Source organism: Theropithecus gelada, chromosome 9 (genome assembly GCF_003255815.1).
Source record: "Theropithecus gelada isolate Dixy chromosome 9, Tgel_1.0, whole genome shotgun sequence".
Taxonomy (NCBI): Eukaryota; Metazoa; Chordata; class Mammalia; order Primates; family Cercopithecidae; genus Theropithecus; species Theropithecus gelada.
In genome coordinates this window covers 121,340,534-121,358,169 of record NC_037677.1, presented here as the reverse complement: position 1 = coordinate 121,358,169, position 17,636 = coordinate 121,340,534, and the positions used below count along the sequence as shown (strand labels likewise).

The 17,636-nt window shown below is 41.2% G+C and overlaps 1 protein-coding gene across 1 annotated transcript in view; it reads right to left on the bottom strand.

The window, feature by feature from the left end:
* Positions 1-1,150: 1,150 nt before the first annotated feature.
* Positions 1,151-17,636, bottom strand: part of ABRAXAS2 (abraxas 2, BRISC complex subunit) — a 30,004-nt gene continuing 13,518 nt past the window's right edge. The window contains exons 4-9 of the mRNA XM_025397730.1: positions 17,291-17,357; positions 12,668-12,858; positions 10,396-10,515; positions 9,484-9,568; positions 7,514-7,628; positions 1,151-3,306 (exon numbers count right to left, since the gene is read on the bottom strand). Coding sequence (XP_025253515.1) covers positions 2,837-3,306; positions 7,514-7,628; positions 9,484-9,568; positions 10,396-10,515; positions 12,668-12,858; positions 17,291-17,357 — 1,048 coding nt within the window. The 3' untranslated portion in view covers positions 1,151-2,836. The remainder of the gene's footprint in view (positions 3,307-7,513; positions 7,629-9,483; positions 9,569-10,395; positions 10,516-12,667; positions 12,859-17,290; positions 17,358-17,636) is intronic.

Genomic DNA, 17,636 nt, shown 5'->3' with positions numbered 1-17,636 from the left:
GGTACTCTATGTCTGGACTCGCCTTATTTAGGACATTACGAAGATCACTGTATAAAAGGAAGACAGCTAAGCTAAATCCCAGAACTTTTCCGAAATCTGTTTGTCATAAAGTTGAAAAGTAAACATTTTCCATTATTTATTAGCACTACATTTACGAATCCATTTGCCTTCAGGCTTCCTGCCTGTCTGGCGGAATTCAGGTTTGCTATGGGAAAGGATGAAGCAGATCCTAATGAAAAAAGGAAGATTTTTCAGTAACTGAAATGAAACCTACAGCCAAGGCAAGTCAGACCCAGAACACAGTTAATAACCATTAGTTATTTCCACTGTATTCTTATTTTACATCATCCCAGATTCTTTTTATCTCCTTAAAACACAGACTGACAAGAAAATTTAAATATTTTTGTTAAAGCAGTTACGGTCAATGCCCCACTGTGTCTGCAATTAAAAGAAATATGTATCCTGAATATTTGGGGATGAGATTTCTGTTTTGATTTTACTCCAGAAAAACCAATTACAACATGTAACCCGGCATTTCCAGACTTTGAAGTAAGTAAAAAGAATCCAGTTTCCTTTTCTCCAAATTCTTGGAGATGTCAAGTAGAACCCTAAAAGGCTGTAATTCACACGTTAAAACCCTGCTGAAAACACTCTCCCCTTGCATTTTGGAAGAGATACGTCACTCAACAGGAATGGCTCCCTCAGAATCCAGAATACACTCGTCAGCCAGCCGACCCTTGTTCTCAAGTGATCTCACGATTCCTAAGATGCTCTCAGGCAGCAAGTTCTACAGTATCTCAATTATTAGGGGATCCAGGCTGAGGGGTCACTTTAAACAAGATCAGTTCCTCTTGGAAGATGCCTTGTGGGGACCTTTCCAAGACTCAATTTTATACTCAATTGATACTTAGTTCTGTAGGTAACAAGAAAACAACAGAAACATTTTGGAAACAGAAACTCCTGAAAATCACAGAAACATTTTAGCAAGTTGTGTTCCTGGATGTCTCCTGAAAGCAGCCTGACAAAAACTTTGTATGGAGATGAGTTTTAATGCCCTTTAAAAAGCTCTTTTAAGTCCATTATTAATTGCCAGAATGAGTACACTGAGGAAAGGCCTTGTCCGGTGCTGAGACAGACATTAAAACAATGGTACCATGATTAAATAAGTTTTTTATTGTCACATTTAACTGCTTTGTCAGATATACATTGTAGATTTCAGTATGGCATCAAAATAAAAATATTTTCCTGAATGTCAAAATCTGAACAGAGGAGATGGTAATGGCACTTAAAAAAAATAAATTCACACTGGCGCTGAAGCTGCGTAGTAGGTAGCTGATAAAAACTGGAACACATTTGCAGATAAAGTGGTCTGCAGCGTTTTAAATCGAATGGCAGTGGTGTAAGGCCAACCAAACCAGAAGAGTAGTTAAAAGACAGACCCCCATAGAGGGGCGATCCAAAGAACGGCAGTTCTAGCGTTTCATTTTCGGTCTATATGATACTGTCTAATTTAGTACTGGAACTGGAGCTCAGTGAGTAAATGTCTATCCTATAAACTGAAACTACTTTTTCAGAACCCAGATTTTAAGCCTCTCCAACAACTTCCTTATTCTTACAGGTTTTAACTAGTTCAAAGGAAAGGCAGTTAAAACTCCAAGTATTAACCTCTTGGCTGTCCTTGTCATAAATGGCGGGTCTTGCAGTTTCCAAACCAGAAGCCCAACATGCTCCTGAATGTCTTAGTGGTTTCACACGTTGTGGGCAAAACTAGAAAACAAGTAGTCATTAAATAAAAATATAAGTGCATCCCAAGAGAGTCTCTACACATACCGCAATTATTCCCTAAAGGGCAACTTAAAATAAAATAAGTATGGTTATTCAGCTTGAAAATGAATCTTTATTCACCAAGATTCCCAAACAGTTTATTATTAAATGTCTTTCCTCCACAAATAAAACTAACACTAGGATTTGTCAGAAGATCTAAATGAGTTATATCTCCTCTGTATGAACTCAGCTAAACCTACCGTGTCTGGAATCTGTTCATTATAAAACTCACTCCTTCTATTCTCCACTGCTGTGTGTCCTCTAAGATTCCATACAGGTGCCAGTGCAACACAGTAGTCACTGTAATCCACCAAGAAAAAAATAATTAATTTATTTTATGACATATTTATTTGGATGATTACTTACTGGTAATTAGTATCTCTACTTTTTTTTTTAAAGGCAACCATTTTAAGTGATAATACATATCAAGCTAGTAGAAAAAAGTTGAAAGCCCTCTCTTTTATCTCACAAAGTCATGCAGACAAGAGAAGGTATATCTGATTTGTTCCAATCAGGTTTCTTGGAATTATCAAAATTTCTTTTCTGGCAAAGATGAATTTGGCTCATCATAGAAAGGAGTTCTTTGAAGGCTGCTGCTAAACTTGTTTCCCTTTGAAAAAGTAAATTTCAAGGCATGATAGTGCAAGAGGTAAGTTTTTGATTTATAGAACATTTATAGACTAATTGTGCTTAGTCTCTAATTTCCAATTTATTTTAAAGAACAGAAACTATGCTGATAAGTTTCACTTTGCCTAAATTTACCAGTACATCCATGAATCGCACCAGAATTAGGACAATTTGATTATCTTAATGATTCTGCCATGAAGCTTGCACACTGTATCCAAAGGAAAAGACCCACGGATGGAGCCTCCCACAGGTTCTGTGCACAAGGACTCTCTTCTTGGGAGTCAAGGTATCTGAGAAAGCAGTTCCCCCCAGATTAAGTTCTCAAAAACCCTCTCAGTAAGCAATGAAGAAAACCAGTGCTAGGTGGAGAGTTCCTTTTGTTTAGTTAAATCTGGGAGGTCTGAGTGTTCCTGGGGTCCTCGTCGGGATGTGTCACGGGTCGAGAATCTTTCGAATGTGAGTATTCACTATTAGAAGGCTCTGTAGGGTCAATCAAATTTTCATAATCACTGTCGTCTGAATCCTCGCCACTGTCTCCAGCTGCTCTTTGGGGAGGAGGAAGGTCAGCCCCACTTCCAGGATACTTCAGTCCGGCACTGGTGGAAGCATAATTGGAAGAGCCCACAGCTTGAGGTCGAGGCATAAAGACACTCCTTTCCATGCGAGAGTGGCTCAAAGTACTTTCTTGATTGTTTGGGTGAAAATCAGAATAGGGGGGAGGAGGATCAGAGGCCTCTGCATCTCCAAGTGTACTTCTACCTTCAGCTGCAAACCCAGAAGAGGGCATCCGAGGACTGAATGCCGGGTCCAAACTTTCAGACGGCATCTGTCTGCTTAACACTGCCTGCTGCAATCCTGGATGAAAAAAAAGAATATTCTAACACTTTCTAGATTCTCACAGCTTTTCATCTCAATGTATAACATGGTCAACCCGAATGTTCCGGAAAACAGCAGTGAGGCAATGAAGCTGACTGTTACTATTAATTATTTTACAATTGCATAGTACTTGATAATTTACAAGATATTTCCCTACACATTAATTCATTTAAGGCCATGACAAATTTCTGAAGTGTTATCATTATCGTTATGACTACTGTTTCCATTATAGATGCAAAGAAACCAGAGTTCTGAAAGGTGAGGTGATGTGGCTAAGGGGACAGCTGGAAGTGGGCCTGAGACTCAGAATGCAGGCTCTGCCGCTCCACATCCTGTGCTGGTTCCCTGGCGTGGGGCTTGCTGTGTCACGCTGTGGGGCCCAAAGGTTGAAATGGAAACGTCCTGTCCACGGAATGGAAATGTGAGATTCTTTCTTTGGCAGCCTCCTATCAAAAAACCGATTTCTTTATAGCTACCTGTCATAATACACTTATACACCTTAAAACTTTAAAAGCCCTATGTTAAGTAGGTACTGAACCACAGCTTTACTCTATTTTTATTAATGCTGTGAAAGAACCCACATAGTCCACATAGTCTTGAAAGTTTTTGTAGGTAACATTTAAATTTTTTAAAAGTATTATAAAACTGATACACACTCGTACAATATTTAGATTATTTAGAAAGGATGAAAGAAAATAAAAGCTGCCCACAATTCCATCATCCCAATAACACTGTCAGGATGAAAAGGACACAGGATTTCTTTTTTTTTTTTTTTTTTTGAGACGGAGTCTCGCGCTGTGTCACCCAGGCTGGAGTGCAGTGGCGCGATCTCGGCTCACTGCAAGCTCCGCCTCCCAGGTTCACGCCATTCTCCTGCCTCAGCCTCCGAGTAGCTGGGACTACAGGCGCCCGCCACCACGCCCGGCTAGTTTTTTTTTGTATTTTTAGTAGAGACGGGGTTTCACCATGTTAGCCAGGATGGTCTCGATCTCCTGACCTCGTGATCCGCCCGTCTCGGCCTCCCAAAGTGCTGGGATTACAGGCTTGAGCCACCGCGCCCGGCCAGGACACAGGATTTCAAGCGAAGAGACCTAAATTGTAAGTATCAGGCCCTCACTTCCTTGCTGTGTTACAGAAGTCACTAATCCTTGCTGAACTCGGTTTTATTATCCAGCTTTGAGTGTTTGTCTGTACACATGTGTATAAAACATGGCTGACATCACCTAGTTTATACTGTTTTATATCCTAGTTTTTTGTTTGTTGAGACAGGGTCTCACTCTGTCACCCAGGCTGGAGTATAGTGACACAATCATGGCTCACTGTAGCCTTGACCTCTCGGGCTCAGGTGATTCTCCCACCTCAGCCTCCCAGGGAGCTCGGACTAGAGGTGCATGCCACCACACCTGGCTTTTTTTCTTTTCTCTTTTTTTTTTAAGTAGAGACGGGGTTTGCCATGTTGCCCACGCTGGTCTTGAACTCCTGGGTGCAAGTGATCCACCTGCCTCGGCCTCCCAAAGGGCTAGGATTACAGGTGTGAGCCACCATGGTTGGCCTAGTTTTTTTTTTGTTTGTTTGTTTTTTGAGACGGAGTCTCACTCTGTCGCCGAGGCTGGAGTACACTGGCGCTATCTCGGCTCACTGCAAGCTCCGCCTCCCGTGTTTACACCATTCTCCTGCTTCAGCCTCCCGAGTACCTGGGACTACAGGCGCCTGCCACCACGCCACCACACCCGGCTAATTTTTTGTATTTTTAGTAGAGACGAGGTTTCACCGCGTTAGCCAGGATGGTCTTGATCTCCTGACCTCGTGATCTGCCCATCTCGGCATCCCAAAGTGCTGGGATTACAGGTGTGAGCCACCGTGCCCGGTCTAGTTTTTTTACTTAAAATTATATATTGGGGCCAGGCGCAGTGGCTCACGCCTGTAATCCTGGCACTTTGGGAGGCCAAGGCAGGTGGGTCATGAGGTCACGAGATCGAGACCATCCTGGCTCACGTGGTGAAAACCTCTCTTTACTAAAAATACAGAAAAATTAAGCCAGGCGTGGTGGTGGGTGCCGATAGTCCCAGCTACTCAGGAGGTTGAGGCAGGAGAATGGCATGAACCCAGGAGGCAGAGCTTGCAGTGAGCTGAGCCACTGCACTCCAGCCTGGCTGACAGAGTAAGACTCTGTCTCAAAAAGAAAAAATAAAATAAAATAATATATTGGGCATTAACTCAAATTCACTTCAATGGCTGTATAATATTCCATCATACATATATATACTATAAATAAAATTTATAACTGTAAATTGACAAATTATAGCTATACATATTTATAACATACTGTAATTTATTCAATTATTTTACTTTTGTTGACTTAACTACTTTAAATTCCTATTTTGGCCAGGCATAGTGGCTCACACCTGTAATCCCAGCACTTTGGGAGGCTGAGGCAAGAAGATTGTTTAAAGCTCAGGAGTTTGAGACCAGCCTGGGCAACAGAGTGAGACTTCATCTCTAAAAAATGAAAATAAAAATTCCTATCTGTATTTCTTTCTTTTTTCTGAGATAGAGTCTCGCCCTGTGGCCCAGGCTGGAGTGCAGTGGCGTGATCTTGGCTCACTGCAACCTCTGCCTCCCGGGTTCAAACGATTCTCCTGCTTCAGCCTCCCAAGTAGCTGGGATTACAGGTGCCTGCCACCATGCCCAGCTAATTTTTGTATTTTTAGTAGAGATGGGATTTCACCATGTTGGCTAGGCTGGTCTCAAACTCCTGAGTTCGTGATCCGCCCGCTTTGGTCTCCCAAAGTGCTGGGATTACAGGCATGAGCCAGCATGCCCAGCCTCTATTTTGTTGTTTTTTTTTTTTTTTTGAGACAGTCTCACTGTGTTGCCCAGGCTGGAGTGCAGTGGTGTGATCTTGGCTCACTGCTACCTCCACCTCCCAGGTTCAAGCAATTCTTCTGCCAAGTGCACGCCACCATGACCAACTAATTTTTGTATTTTTAGTAGAGATGAGGTATCACCACATTGGCTAGGCTAATCGAACTCCTGACCTCAGGTGATCTGCCCGCCTCAGCCTCTCAAAGTGCTGGGATTACAGGCGTGAGCCACTGCGCCTGGCCCTATCTGTATTTCTGATTATTTCTAGAAAAATGTAACAGTAAATCAGACTGTTATATTTGCCTGGAAACATGAATTACATTTTAACTGGATTATATATATATTCTTATTAAATTAGAAAAGTTTAGCCCTAACCTTATCTTTTACACTTGATATTATCTGCCATATGTTTATAAATTTTACATACAGATAATAATTCTGGTGGTGTTACAGCAAACATGGCTGTTATGCTGGAATTACTAGGTTCATGGGCCTAATTCTCATTCAGTTTGTTCCTTAGCCTAATGGTGTCTATTCATCCATGGTTACGAAAATTAGACATTTAAAACCTTTACTATGACCGAACATAAAGCTAAAAGAATATTTGGTAGCTCCTCTATGAGGCTATATTAAGACAGGACACAGGCTGGGTGCAGTGCCTCACGCCTGTAATCCCAGCACTTTGGGAGGCCGAGGCGGATGGATCACCTGAGGCTGAGACCAGCCTGGCCAACATGGTGAAACCTCGTCTCTACTGAAAAAGCAAACAAAAAAAACAATTAGTTGGGCATGGTGGCGGGCACCTATAGTCCCAGCTACTCGGGAGACTAAGACAGGAGAATCACTTGAAACCAGAAGGTGGAGGTTGCAGTGAGCCAAGATCACGCCACTGATTCCAACCTGGGTGACAGAGGGAGACTCTGTCTAAAAAAAAAAAAAAAAAAAAAATACAGGACACAGTGTTCTGCTGGGTATGCCAGGGTTAACTAAGTAGCAACCACCACATTCACTGTAACTACATCCGATTGTCAATATATACACAAATCTATATCAATAACTTATTGGGATTTATTCTAATTTCCACTTCAGCTTTTCTACCTTTGGTCTTCTTTTTCTTCAAGTGTCAGAGAATTGAGGGGGCTACTATGAAAAACAGCACTTGCCCTCCAGAGAAACTGAACAAGAGACTACTCTGCCGCAGCCAGGCTAATCTGAGACTTGATGAGCATAGAAAGAAGCATATCATTTATTGTATAATATAATCTGATGTTTAAAACAACATTTCCCTGATACTGAATCGTAAAATTAATAAGAAACTTACTTCTTTCTTGTTCCTTTTCATTTTTCCTCTGAGTGATTTGTCTTCTTAATTTGTTCACTTCCGCCTGACAAGATTCAACAACTCGCTCACTCTTTTCAACATCTGCACACACTGCCTGAGGAAAAAAACGACAACAAGGTTAGCTTCAAGTTCAAGCACAAGGCATTCCATAAATTCAGCGCTGATTACAACTCCAGGAAAAGTCCAGATGGTTTATTGAGTTAAAAAGCAGCCACATAAGGTAGAACAAAATCAAGAAAGCCCAAAAGACTAGAATTGTTATTATTCACTGATTCGCTTTAATTTTAAGATGATTACGCTATTTAGCTTACAAATTGGTAAGATAGGAAAGATTTACTCTTTGATTAATCATTTTTATTGAAATGAAAAGGGAACTGTTGGTACCAGTTTAGCATACAAAGGAAGAACAAAAGATAAGACAGGAATAAGATGCTTTCAACTTTTATTTATCACCAACATTCAAAAAATCAGATAAGACAATTTAACAGAAAATATTTATAAAGAAAAGTTGAAAAAAAGTTTCAAAGTCAAGGTTTAATAAATGGTAGTTTTTGAGACTGCATCTGTGTAATGTAGCTATTTATAACCCTGAGAAAACTATGTGATTTGGTATTTTCAAAGCAGGCCTTATTCAATCAACAATGAAATATAACAGCCACTTTTGGCCAGTGCTGATATTCTGAAAAGGGCATGGTCATGAATTCAGGACAAAAAGCTATTTTCCACTGCACGTTCCTTCCATAGCAGAAATACCAGAAGCTTCCAGAAAGTAGGCTGGTTATCAGTGAGTCTGTATAAAGCTCCCTATACTGGTAGGTGCACAGTGACCCTAGTTTGGAGCACTAGACTGGAAATGGCTCTTGTATGCTTCTCCTTTTGCCCCGGGCTGAACTCAGCCTGTTTTCCTCTTTTTCAGTATCTGCCTTCATTCCTCTTTCTACTCATTGAGGCCTTCATCCTTTTTATTTTTATATTTTAGAGTTGGGGTCTCACTCTGTCACCTGGGCTGGAGTGCAGTGGCAGTGGCAGCACAATCGTAGCTCACTGCAGCCTTGACCTCCTGGGCTCGAGCAATCCTCCTTCCTCAGCTTCCCAAGTAGCAGAGGACTACAGGTGCATGCTGCCACACCTGGCTAATTTTTAACTATTTTGTAGAAATGGGGTCTCATTATGTTGCCCAGGCTGATTTCGAACCCCTTGGCTCGAGAGATCCTCTTGCCTAGGCCTCCCAAAGTGCTGGGATAACAGGTGTGAGCCACCATGCCTGGCCAAAGCCTTTTTCCTTAAAGTCAGGCCTTTCTCTGGATCTCGAGCGCTTCATCTTTACCACTTTCTTTGCTGTACTCAAAGGCAAGTTCAAAGGCTCTTCTGTTCTTAGATTTTAGAGCAAACTACTCCTAAGAAGACAGCGGGGATGATGAAAAGAATGTGGGAAAGTATCGTTAGCATCTAGCTCAGTAGTTGGCTCACAGATGTTTCCATCGATGCCTGTTGCATAAATGACTAGGAATGAACAGGCTCTGCCGAGATCCTTTCACTTCAGGGAGGCAGCTGGGGGCAAAATGAGTGAAATAGGATGAAGAAGCAGAGCTGCAACCAGTTATGGGTGCCTTTTGATATTGTCTCGACTTAGAATATAACTGATGGAGATAGCTGTGTTCTTAGCAAGACTTTCTACATTTTCCTAGAAAAACTACTATCACAAATGGGGCCGTAAGTATTTGAAACAGTAGCATTAACAATCTACTTCAGGCACAGAGTGAGTGAGCCGGGCTTCTGCAAGACGGCACGAATCATTATTCCACAGCTTGACTCTGTTCTGGGAAAGCAGATTCTGACTTTCGGATCCTAACTCTATTTGTCAGTTGGAAGATAATTAAAAATTAAAGTAGAATTAAAAACTTTTGGGCAAGACAAATAAGATGAAAACTAATAAATAAATCAGTTACCTGAACTTTCTCCTGAAGTGCATTGTAAACCTGATAAATCGCCCTGATATCTTTCATTACTCCATCCTTGTCAAAAAAGTCAGTACTAGAAGGCAAACAGAAAAAGATGTCACAAGGTTACCATAACCGCTGTGAAATGGAAAGGCATTTTTCCTATCTCTTCCACTTTATTGTTTAAATGCTGTGACTCCAAGGTGACAGTGTTGAAGGAATAATGCTCATACCACAAGAATTACAGAAATTTTAAAAACCCATGTTACCAAGATCATTTAAAAAATAATAAAAAGAGGCCGGGCGCGGTGGCTCAAGCCTGTAATCCCAGCACTTTGGGAGGCCGAGACGGGCGGATCACGAGGTCAGGAGATCGAGACCATCCTGGCTAACACGGTGAAACCCCGTCTCTACTAAAAATACAAGAAAATTAGCCGGGCGAGGTGGTGGGCGCCTGTAGTCCCAGCTACTTGGGAGGCTGAGGCAGGAGAATGGCGTGAACCCGGGGGGGCGGAGCTTGCAGTGAGCCGAGATCGCGCCACTGCACTCCAGCCTGGGGCACAGAGCAAGACTCCGTCTCAAAAAAAAAAAAAAAAAAAAAATAATAAAAAGCTATGTATTTTTCAGTGACTATGTTTAGGTTTTAGAACCTCAGAAATAATACTCTACCCAAAACTTTTGTATCAATTACAAAAAATATTGTGGTAAATGATTTTAAAAATTCATGAAAGTAAATTCTCTTTTCAATAAGAACAAAATTTTGATACATGGTGGTGGTATCTAGACAATTATCTTACTGTATTCTTCAGTTTTAATCATATCAAACTTGGTTTTACATTTTTCCATACACCTTTTAAATGTTATTAACAAAAGAAATATTGCTGACAAAAGAAAAAACTAGCACTTTACCTTTCAACTTACCCATGTTCTTTAATCACTTTGGCATAACTCTGAGAAGTATTTGGCACTGAAGACACTTTGTACTCTTGCTGGCTAGTATTTCCTAGATTGGGAATAGCAAGTGATATCCTTTGATTATACCTATGGGAAAAATTCAGAAAGAGATCATGTTAAATGTACCATTCTATCATATTCAAGTGAGATTGACAGTTTGAAAAAAAAAAAGGGCTAGGTGTGGTGGCTCACACCTGTAATCTCAGCACTTTGGGAGGCCGAGGTGGGCAGATCACCTGAGGTCAGGAGTTCGAGACCAAGACCAGCCTGGCCGACATGGTGAAACCTTGTCTCTACTAAAAATGAAAAAAAAATTAGCTGGGCATGGTGGTGCACACCTGTAGTCCCAGCTACTCAGGAGGCAGAGGCAGGAGAATCACTTGAACTCAGGAGGTGGAGGATGCAATGAGCCAAGATTGTGCCACTGCACTCCAGCCTGGGCGACAGAGCGAGACTCTCTCTAAATAAATAAATAAATGAATAATTCTTTAAAAAGGGCATGTGTGGTGGCATGTGCCTACAGTCCCAGCTACTTAAGAGGCTGAGGTGACAGGATCAGGAGTTCAAGGTTACAGTGAACTACGATAGTGCCACTGTACTCCAGCCTGGGTGACAGAGCAAGACCCTATCTCTAAATAATAATAATAATAAAGTTAAAATAAATAAAATTAATTAACTAAGAAAAGAATGGGGCTTGGTGATAGGAGTCTTAGTTGCTGACATTGGTAAACTAACAGGAAGGTCTCATGGAGCACCTCCTTCTACAGAAAACCCAAGGATACATGAGTTAGTAATGTTTTCCCTCCTATAAAGTAGAACCTTGCTTATCAACTCCTTGAGAGCAGAGGTCATGCCTTACATATCTTTCATATACCCACAGTGACTGACACAATGCTGAGCCTATTGTAAGCGCTCAAGAAATACCTACAGATTATGTAATGAAATCTTATAAAAACCTTTTTAACAATTAACAATTATTTTCACTGATGTCAATTTAATTTATTCTACAACAAATAAACTTCCAGAGGGAAACCATTCTGCTGTTTACAAACAGACAACATGATCATATAATCATATGGGTGTTTTTTTTTTTTTTTTTGCTTTAACAAGTTCACAATGCAAAACCCTTATTAACCAGCAGGTGGATCAATTTCACAATTTTGTATATGAAATTTATGTTTCAAAATTATAGTCAGACTTCCGCAGCAATAAAACTGCATTTCCACACAGTGGATTATGGAGAAGCAAATGATGATTTCCAGCTATTTATTCCTTATAAGGATTTATGCATAATAAACACATCTTATTAATGCTTCTTGATCCAAAAACAATTTTATGTAAATAACTGACAAGAAAAATACCTTCTGTAACCACAAAAAGAGCTAAAGAGAATAATACAAATTTTTATTTAAAGATGCATAAAATTTTGGGAGGCCGAGGCAGGTGAATCACCTGAGGTCAGGAGTTCGAAACCAGCCTGGCCAACATATCAAAACCCTGTCTCTACTAAAAATACAAAAAAATTAGCCAGCATGGTGGTGTGTGCCTGTAATCCCAGCTACTGGAGAGGCTGAGGCAAGAGAATCGCTTGAACCCGGGAAGCAGAGGTTGCAGTGAGCTGAGATCGTGCCACTGCACTCCAGCCTGAGTGACAGAGCTGGACTCCGTCTCAAAAAAAAAAAAAGCATAAAATGCACTATAATGCACATTTTCAAAGTCATGAATCTCAATGACTTGTACCAACGTCCGTCCTTTTTTTTTTTTTTGAGATGGATTCTTGCTCTGTTGCCAGGCACGATCTCAGCTCACTGCAACCTCCGCCTCCAGGTTCAAGCGATTCTTCTGCCTCAGCCTCCTGAGTAGCTGGGAATACAGGCACATGCCACCACACCCAGCTAATTTTTGAATTTTTTTTTTTGTCTTTTTTTTTTTCCTTTTTGTGGAGAACGGGGTCTCGCTATATTACCCAGGCAGGTCTCGAACTCCTGGGCTCAAGCTATCCTCCCGCCTCTGCCTCCCTGAGAGCTGGGATTACAGGCTAGAGCCACCGCACCCGGCCTAATTTTTGAATTTTTAGCAGAGACGGGGTTTCACCATGTTGGCCAGGATGGTCTCGATCTCTTGACCTCATGATCTGCCCACCTCGGCCTCCCAAAGTGCTGGGATTACAGGCGTGAGCCACTACGCCTGGTCCCAACATCCTTCTTATATGTGAGACAGATGGAAAAGAAAGCTTTACCTTCTATTTGGTCTAAAGAGTACGTATTCTAAAGCGTGAGTGGAATTGTTGGCAGTGGAGATGAAGCTGAAGAGGAGAAAGACGAGGTCGGGCACACCGAGGATGCGGGTGAGCTGCTTGTGAAGAACCTGCTCTCTGTAGGACATCTGCTGCTGTGTGTTGCGCCGGAATCTGTACCACCCAATGACTTTCTGAAAGAAAAGTGTGAAGAGTTGCATGAAATCTTACAAATTTAATTCTGAATGTATCCATACAAACACAAGTGCACAAATGTTCACAGAAGCTTTATGTGCAAAAGCCCCACACTGAAACAACCCAAGTGTCCATCAGCAGGAGCATGGATAAACAGACTGGTTCCGGCACACACTGGATCCTGCTTAGTAAGAAAAAGAACACGAATGAGTCCCAAAATAACTATGCTGAGTGAAAGAAGCTAGACACCTCCTCACTAAAACAAGTATAGGTTATAGGGTTCTATTTATACAAAATGCTAGAAAATGAAAACTAATCTACAGTGACATAAAGCAGATCAGTGGTTAACAGGAATCAGGGGAGAAGGCAGGACTGGAAAGGCATAAGGAAGCTTTTGTAGGTGATAGAGATGCTCGTTATCTTAGTATGGTGATGGTTTCACAAGTTTACACATACATCAACCTTCTAAGAGTATACATTTGAAATATGTATGATATGTCAATTTTACCTCAATAAAACTATTTTAAAAGTGTGGCTTTGTCAGCTCTAACTACAGCATAACTAAACTAGCTGATGAAACTGTTATGCTCTCTAGAAGAATACTTCTCATAATGAGATTTGTTGGTCATCAGGAAGACAGATGACTTTAGGGATATCCGAAAGACTGCTGAAGTGCAGATTCCTGGGCCCCACCCAAATCTGCAGAATCAGAACCTCCCAAGACAGAGCCAGGAATCTGAATTTAAGTAAGTTTCTGAATTTTTCTTTTGCACACTGAAATTTAAAAACATCTGTTGTCAAAACATTTAATTATTTATTAGAAGATCAATCTTCATACAGCTTCCTTCTTTGAAACCAACTCTGGGCTAAAATCTTGTTTTAAGAAGTAAAGGTAGTTTAAATCTATTAGTGTCATATTAAAATTAAAATTAACAGTAAATTGAGATTGTTTTGACACTTTCATGTAGAAAGTAAACCAACTTTTGCTGAGGCTAGCTATGTCACAAATATTTTCACTAATTATACCACTCTAAGTGAATAATGTTTTCTCCATTGAGTTCATATCACATGCAAAGAACTACAGAGAACAAAGAAATAAGTTCCCGACTCAAGGAGTACTACTGAACCTAAAACAAGTCTTCCCATAGATTAAAGCAATTAATTCTGATATTCCTTAAATAAAAAGAAAACCCAAGCTTTTCTTTCAGGGTATAATCTTTTTTTTTTTTTTTTTTTTTTGAGACAGAGTCTTGCTCTGTTGCCCAGGCTGGAGGGCAGTGGCACGATCTCGGCTCACGGCAACCTCCACCTCCTGGGTTCAAGTGATTCTCCTGCTTCAGCCTCCCGAGCAGCTGGTATCACAGGCATGCGCCACCATGCCCAGCTAATTTTTTTATTTTTAGTAGAGATGAGGTTTTGCCATGTTGGCCAGGTGGGTCTTGAACTCCTGACCTCAAGTGGTCCATCCGCCTCAGCCTCCTACAGTGCTGGGATAACAGGCATGAGCCACTGTGCCTGGCCTCAGTATATAATCTTATAGAAGAGATGTTTTGTCCAAAGTTACAGAGCTCATAGTGACAGCCAAGATGTGGAATCAAGGTGCCTGCCTCTTTCCACTGGGCAACACTAACTTTCACATTCTACATTAGACATGATGGTGGCCATAAAAAAGGTAAAAGTAGTTTTCATTTCAAGAAAATGTGGATACAATTAGATAGAGCTATTGATGTATGTGAACACGGCACATTTCATTCTAAGATTCAATACTCTGTACCCAACTCCTATTTGGAATGTTGGAATTACCTACTCAGTAGACCTCAGGCATGCCCCACACTTCCCCTGCCTTCCTGCAAAGACCTGAACGGTGCTCAGCACACTGGCTGTTTTCATGAAATACTCATTGACTAATAGAATCTTTCAAGTGGCTATTGGATGAATAACAGTGCTTTTCAGTTATGCCAATTTGAACTATTTTATTTCATTGTTTTTCCTAGCTGCCTTTTTTTTTTTTTTTTGGTTTTTGAGATGGAGTCTTGCTCTGTTGCCCAGGCTGGAGAGCAGTGGCATGATCTTGGCTCACAGCAACCTCCACCTCCTAGGTTCAAGCAATTCTCATGCCTCAGCCTCCCAAGTACCTGGGACAACAGACGTATGCCACCACGGCTGGCTAATTTTTTGTATTTTTCGTAAAGATGGCGTTTCACCATGTTAGCCAGGATGGTTTTGATCTTCTGACCTCATGACCCACCAGCCTCAGCCTCCCCAAATGCTGGGATTACAGGCATGAGCACCGTGCCCAGTCGATTTCTTCTTTTGTGAATTTCCTGTTCAAGGTCGTTACTCATCTTTCTCACTTAAAATTTTGAAATCTGCCAGGTGCAGTGACTCACACCTGTAAACCCAGCACTTGGGGAGGCCAAGATGAATAGATCGCTTGAGCCCAGGGCTTTGAGACTAGCCTGAGCAACATGGCAAAACCCCGTTTCTACTAAAAAAAAAAAAAATTAGCCAGGTGTTATGGCGCATGCCTGTAGTCCCAGCTACTTGGGGGGCTGAGGTGGGAGGATCACCTGAGCCTGGGAGGTCAAGGCTACAGTGAGCCATGATCATGCCACTGCACTCCAGCATGGGTGACAGCGTGAGACCCCCATCTCAAAATAAACAAATACAAATCAAATCAAATAAAAATTTGAAATCTGTTTAAAAAAAAATACTTCCTGGTACTTCTAATATGTAGTGAATGCTCTAGAAAATTGTGCTCCAAAAAGAATCTGTATAGAACAAATTTTAGTTTTAGAAAGTATAATTAAGATTCATGGCTGGGTGCGGTGGCTCATGCCTGTAATCCCAACAATTTGGGAGGCTGAGGCAGGTGGATCACTTGAGTTTGAGACCAGCCTGGGCAATATGGTGAAACCCCGTCTCTACCAAAAATGTAAGAATTAGCCGGGTGTGGTGGTGCACCCCTATAGTTCCAGCTCCTCAGGAGGCTGAGGCAGAATTGCTTGAACCTGGGAGGTGGAGTTTGCAGTGAGCCGAGATCGCGCCACTGCACTGCAGCCTGGGTGACAGAGTGAGACTCCATCTCAAAAAAATAAATAAAAAGTTTTTTAAAAAAGTATAATAAAGGTTCATAATTTAAAATATGAAAAATGAGGGTGTAAGGTAGCATCTGAGAGGTGAGGGATGGGCTAAGAGATTCCAGAATGTCTGCTCACAGGCAAATCACTAATATGAGAGTGCTGGACCATGTGATGCCTGTGGCTGCTTTAACACCCCTTCCTGGTTGGGCAGGCAGCTTGGTTAGACTACTAGAATGGAGCACCTCTTCAGCTTACTATCATGTATAAAGCCATTTGCCTTTCTTCTGACCTATCCTTCCACACTTCCTATTCTTCCTTTTATCCTTACCTCCTCCTGTACATTAGAAAGGCTATTGTTTTAATCTAACTGCACTTACTCCTAACACTGTTAAACAAAGTCATTTTGTTTCCCGCTTGACAAGTTGAAAACCTTTTTTTTTTTGAGACGGAGTCTCACTCTGTCGTCCAGGCTGGAGTGCACTGGCGCCATCTCGGCTCACTGCAAGCTCCACCTCCTGGGTTCACACCATTCTCCTGCCTCAGCCTCCCAAGTAGCTGGGATTACAGGCGCCTGCCACCACACTCGGCTAATTTTTTGTATTTTTAGTAGAGACGGGATTTCACCATGTTAGCCAGGATGGTCTCGATCTCCTGACCTCACGATCCTTCTGTCTCATCCTCCCAAAGTGCTGAGATTACAGGCATGAGCCACTGTGCCCGGCGACAAGTTGAAAACTTTTATTGGTACTTTCTTTCTTAAGAAATGGTTAGTAATGGATCTGTTTTTATAGAATTAATATCCCAAGGTAAAAAGTAAAACCCATACATAGTACAACACAGTAAATTACAAATGGCATTATTAGTCACTACTGCAACAAGAAAACTTTGGTTTATTTTCAGTTGTATTCAGACTTGCTTACCTAGTCTATACATAACTAGAACATCATATGCAAATGTTGATAGAAATAATAAACACATGACCTTTTGGAGAAACATCTGTGTTCACCTTTTTTTTTTTTTTAAATTGAGATGGAGTCTCGCTCTGTCTCCCAGGCTGGAGTGCAGTGGTGCGATCTCAGCTCACTGCAACCTCTGCCGCCCGAGTTCAAGCAATTCTTGTGCCTCAGCCTCCCGAGTAGCTGGGATTACAGGCGTATAATAATAATGGTATCAGGCTATAAATATCTAAATTTTTTTCTATTCATATATCAAAAAATCTATGTAGGTTAACAAAACTCTTACATATTAACATCAAATCTTATTGTTCCATTTTACATTCCTGTCTGGTTTTAGCTTTGGGAGATAAGGAACGATTTCAGAATCACACTGGGCAACAAACAGAACATACCTTTCTCCGATCTTTAAGAATCCTGTCCAAACTCTCCTCATTCACTTTGCTTGCGTAGTCATAAAAACTGTTTAAGAGAAAAAAATCTTTTACTAAAACCACATAGTTTTGTGACATAGACGTGCTGAGCTACACGTGTCTGTGGTAACCCTAATGAAGACCTAATTTCTCACCTTACGTAGGCACACAAAGAGAAATCAGTCTAAATGCTTTTCTGAAATGAGGTACCTTTTGCATCGAAGAATACTCAAGAGATTGGTACATTCAAGAGATATTACTTCCACATGTGGGAGGTGCCGATAGCAAGTAATTATAAAATATGGGGTTTCAAACGGCTATGACATCT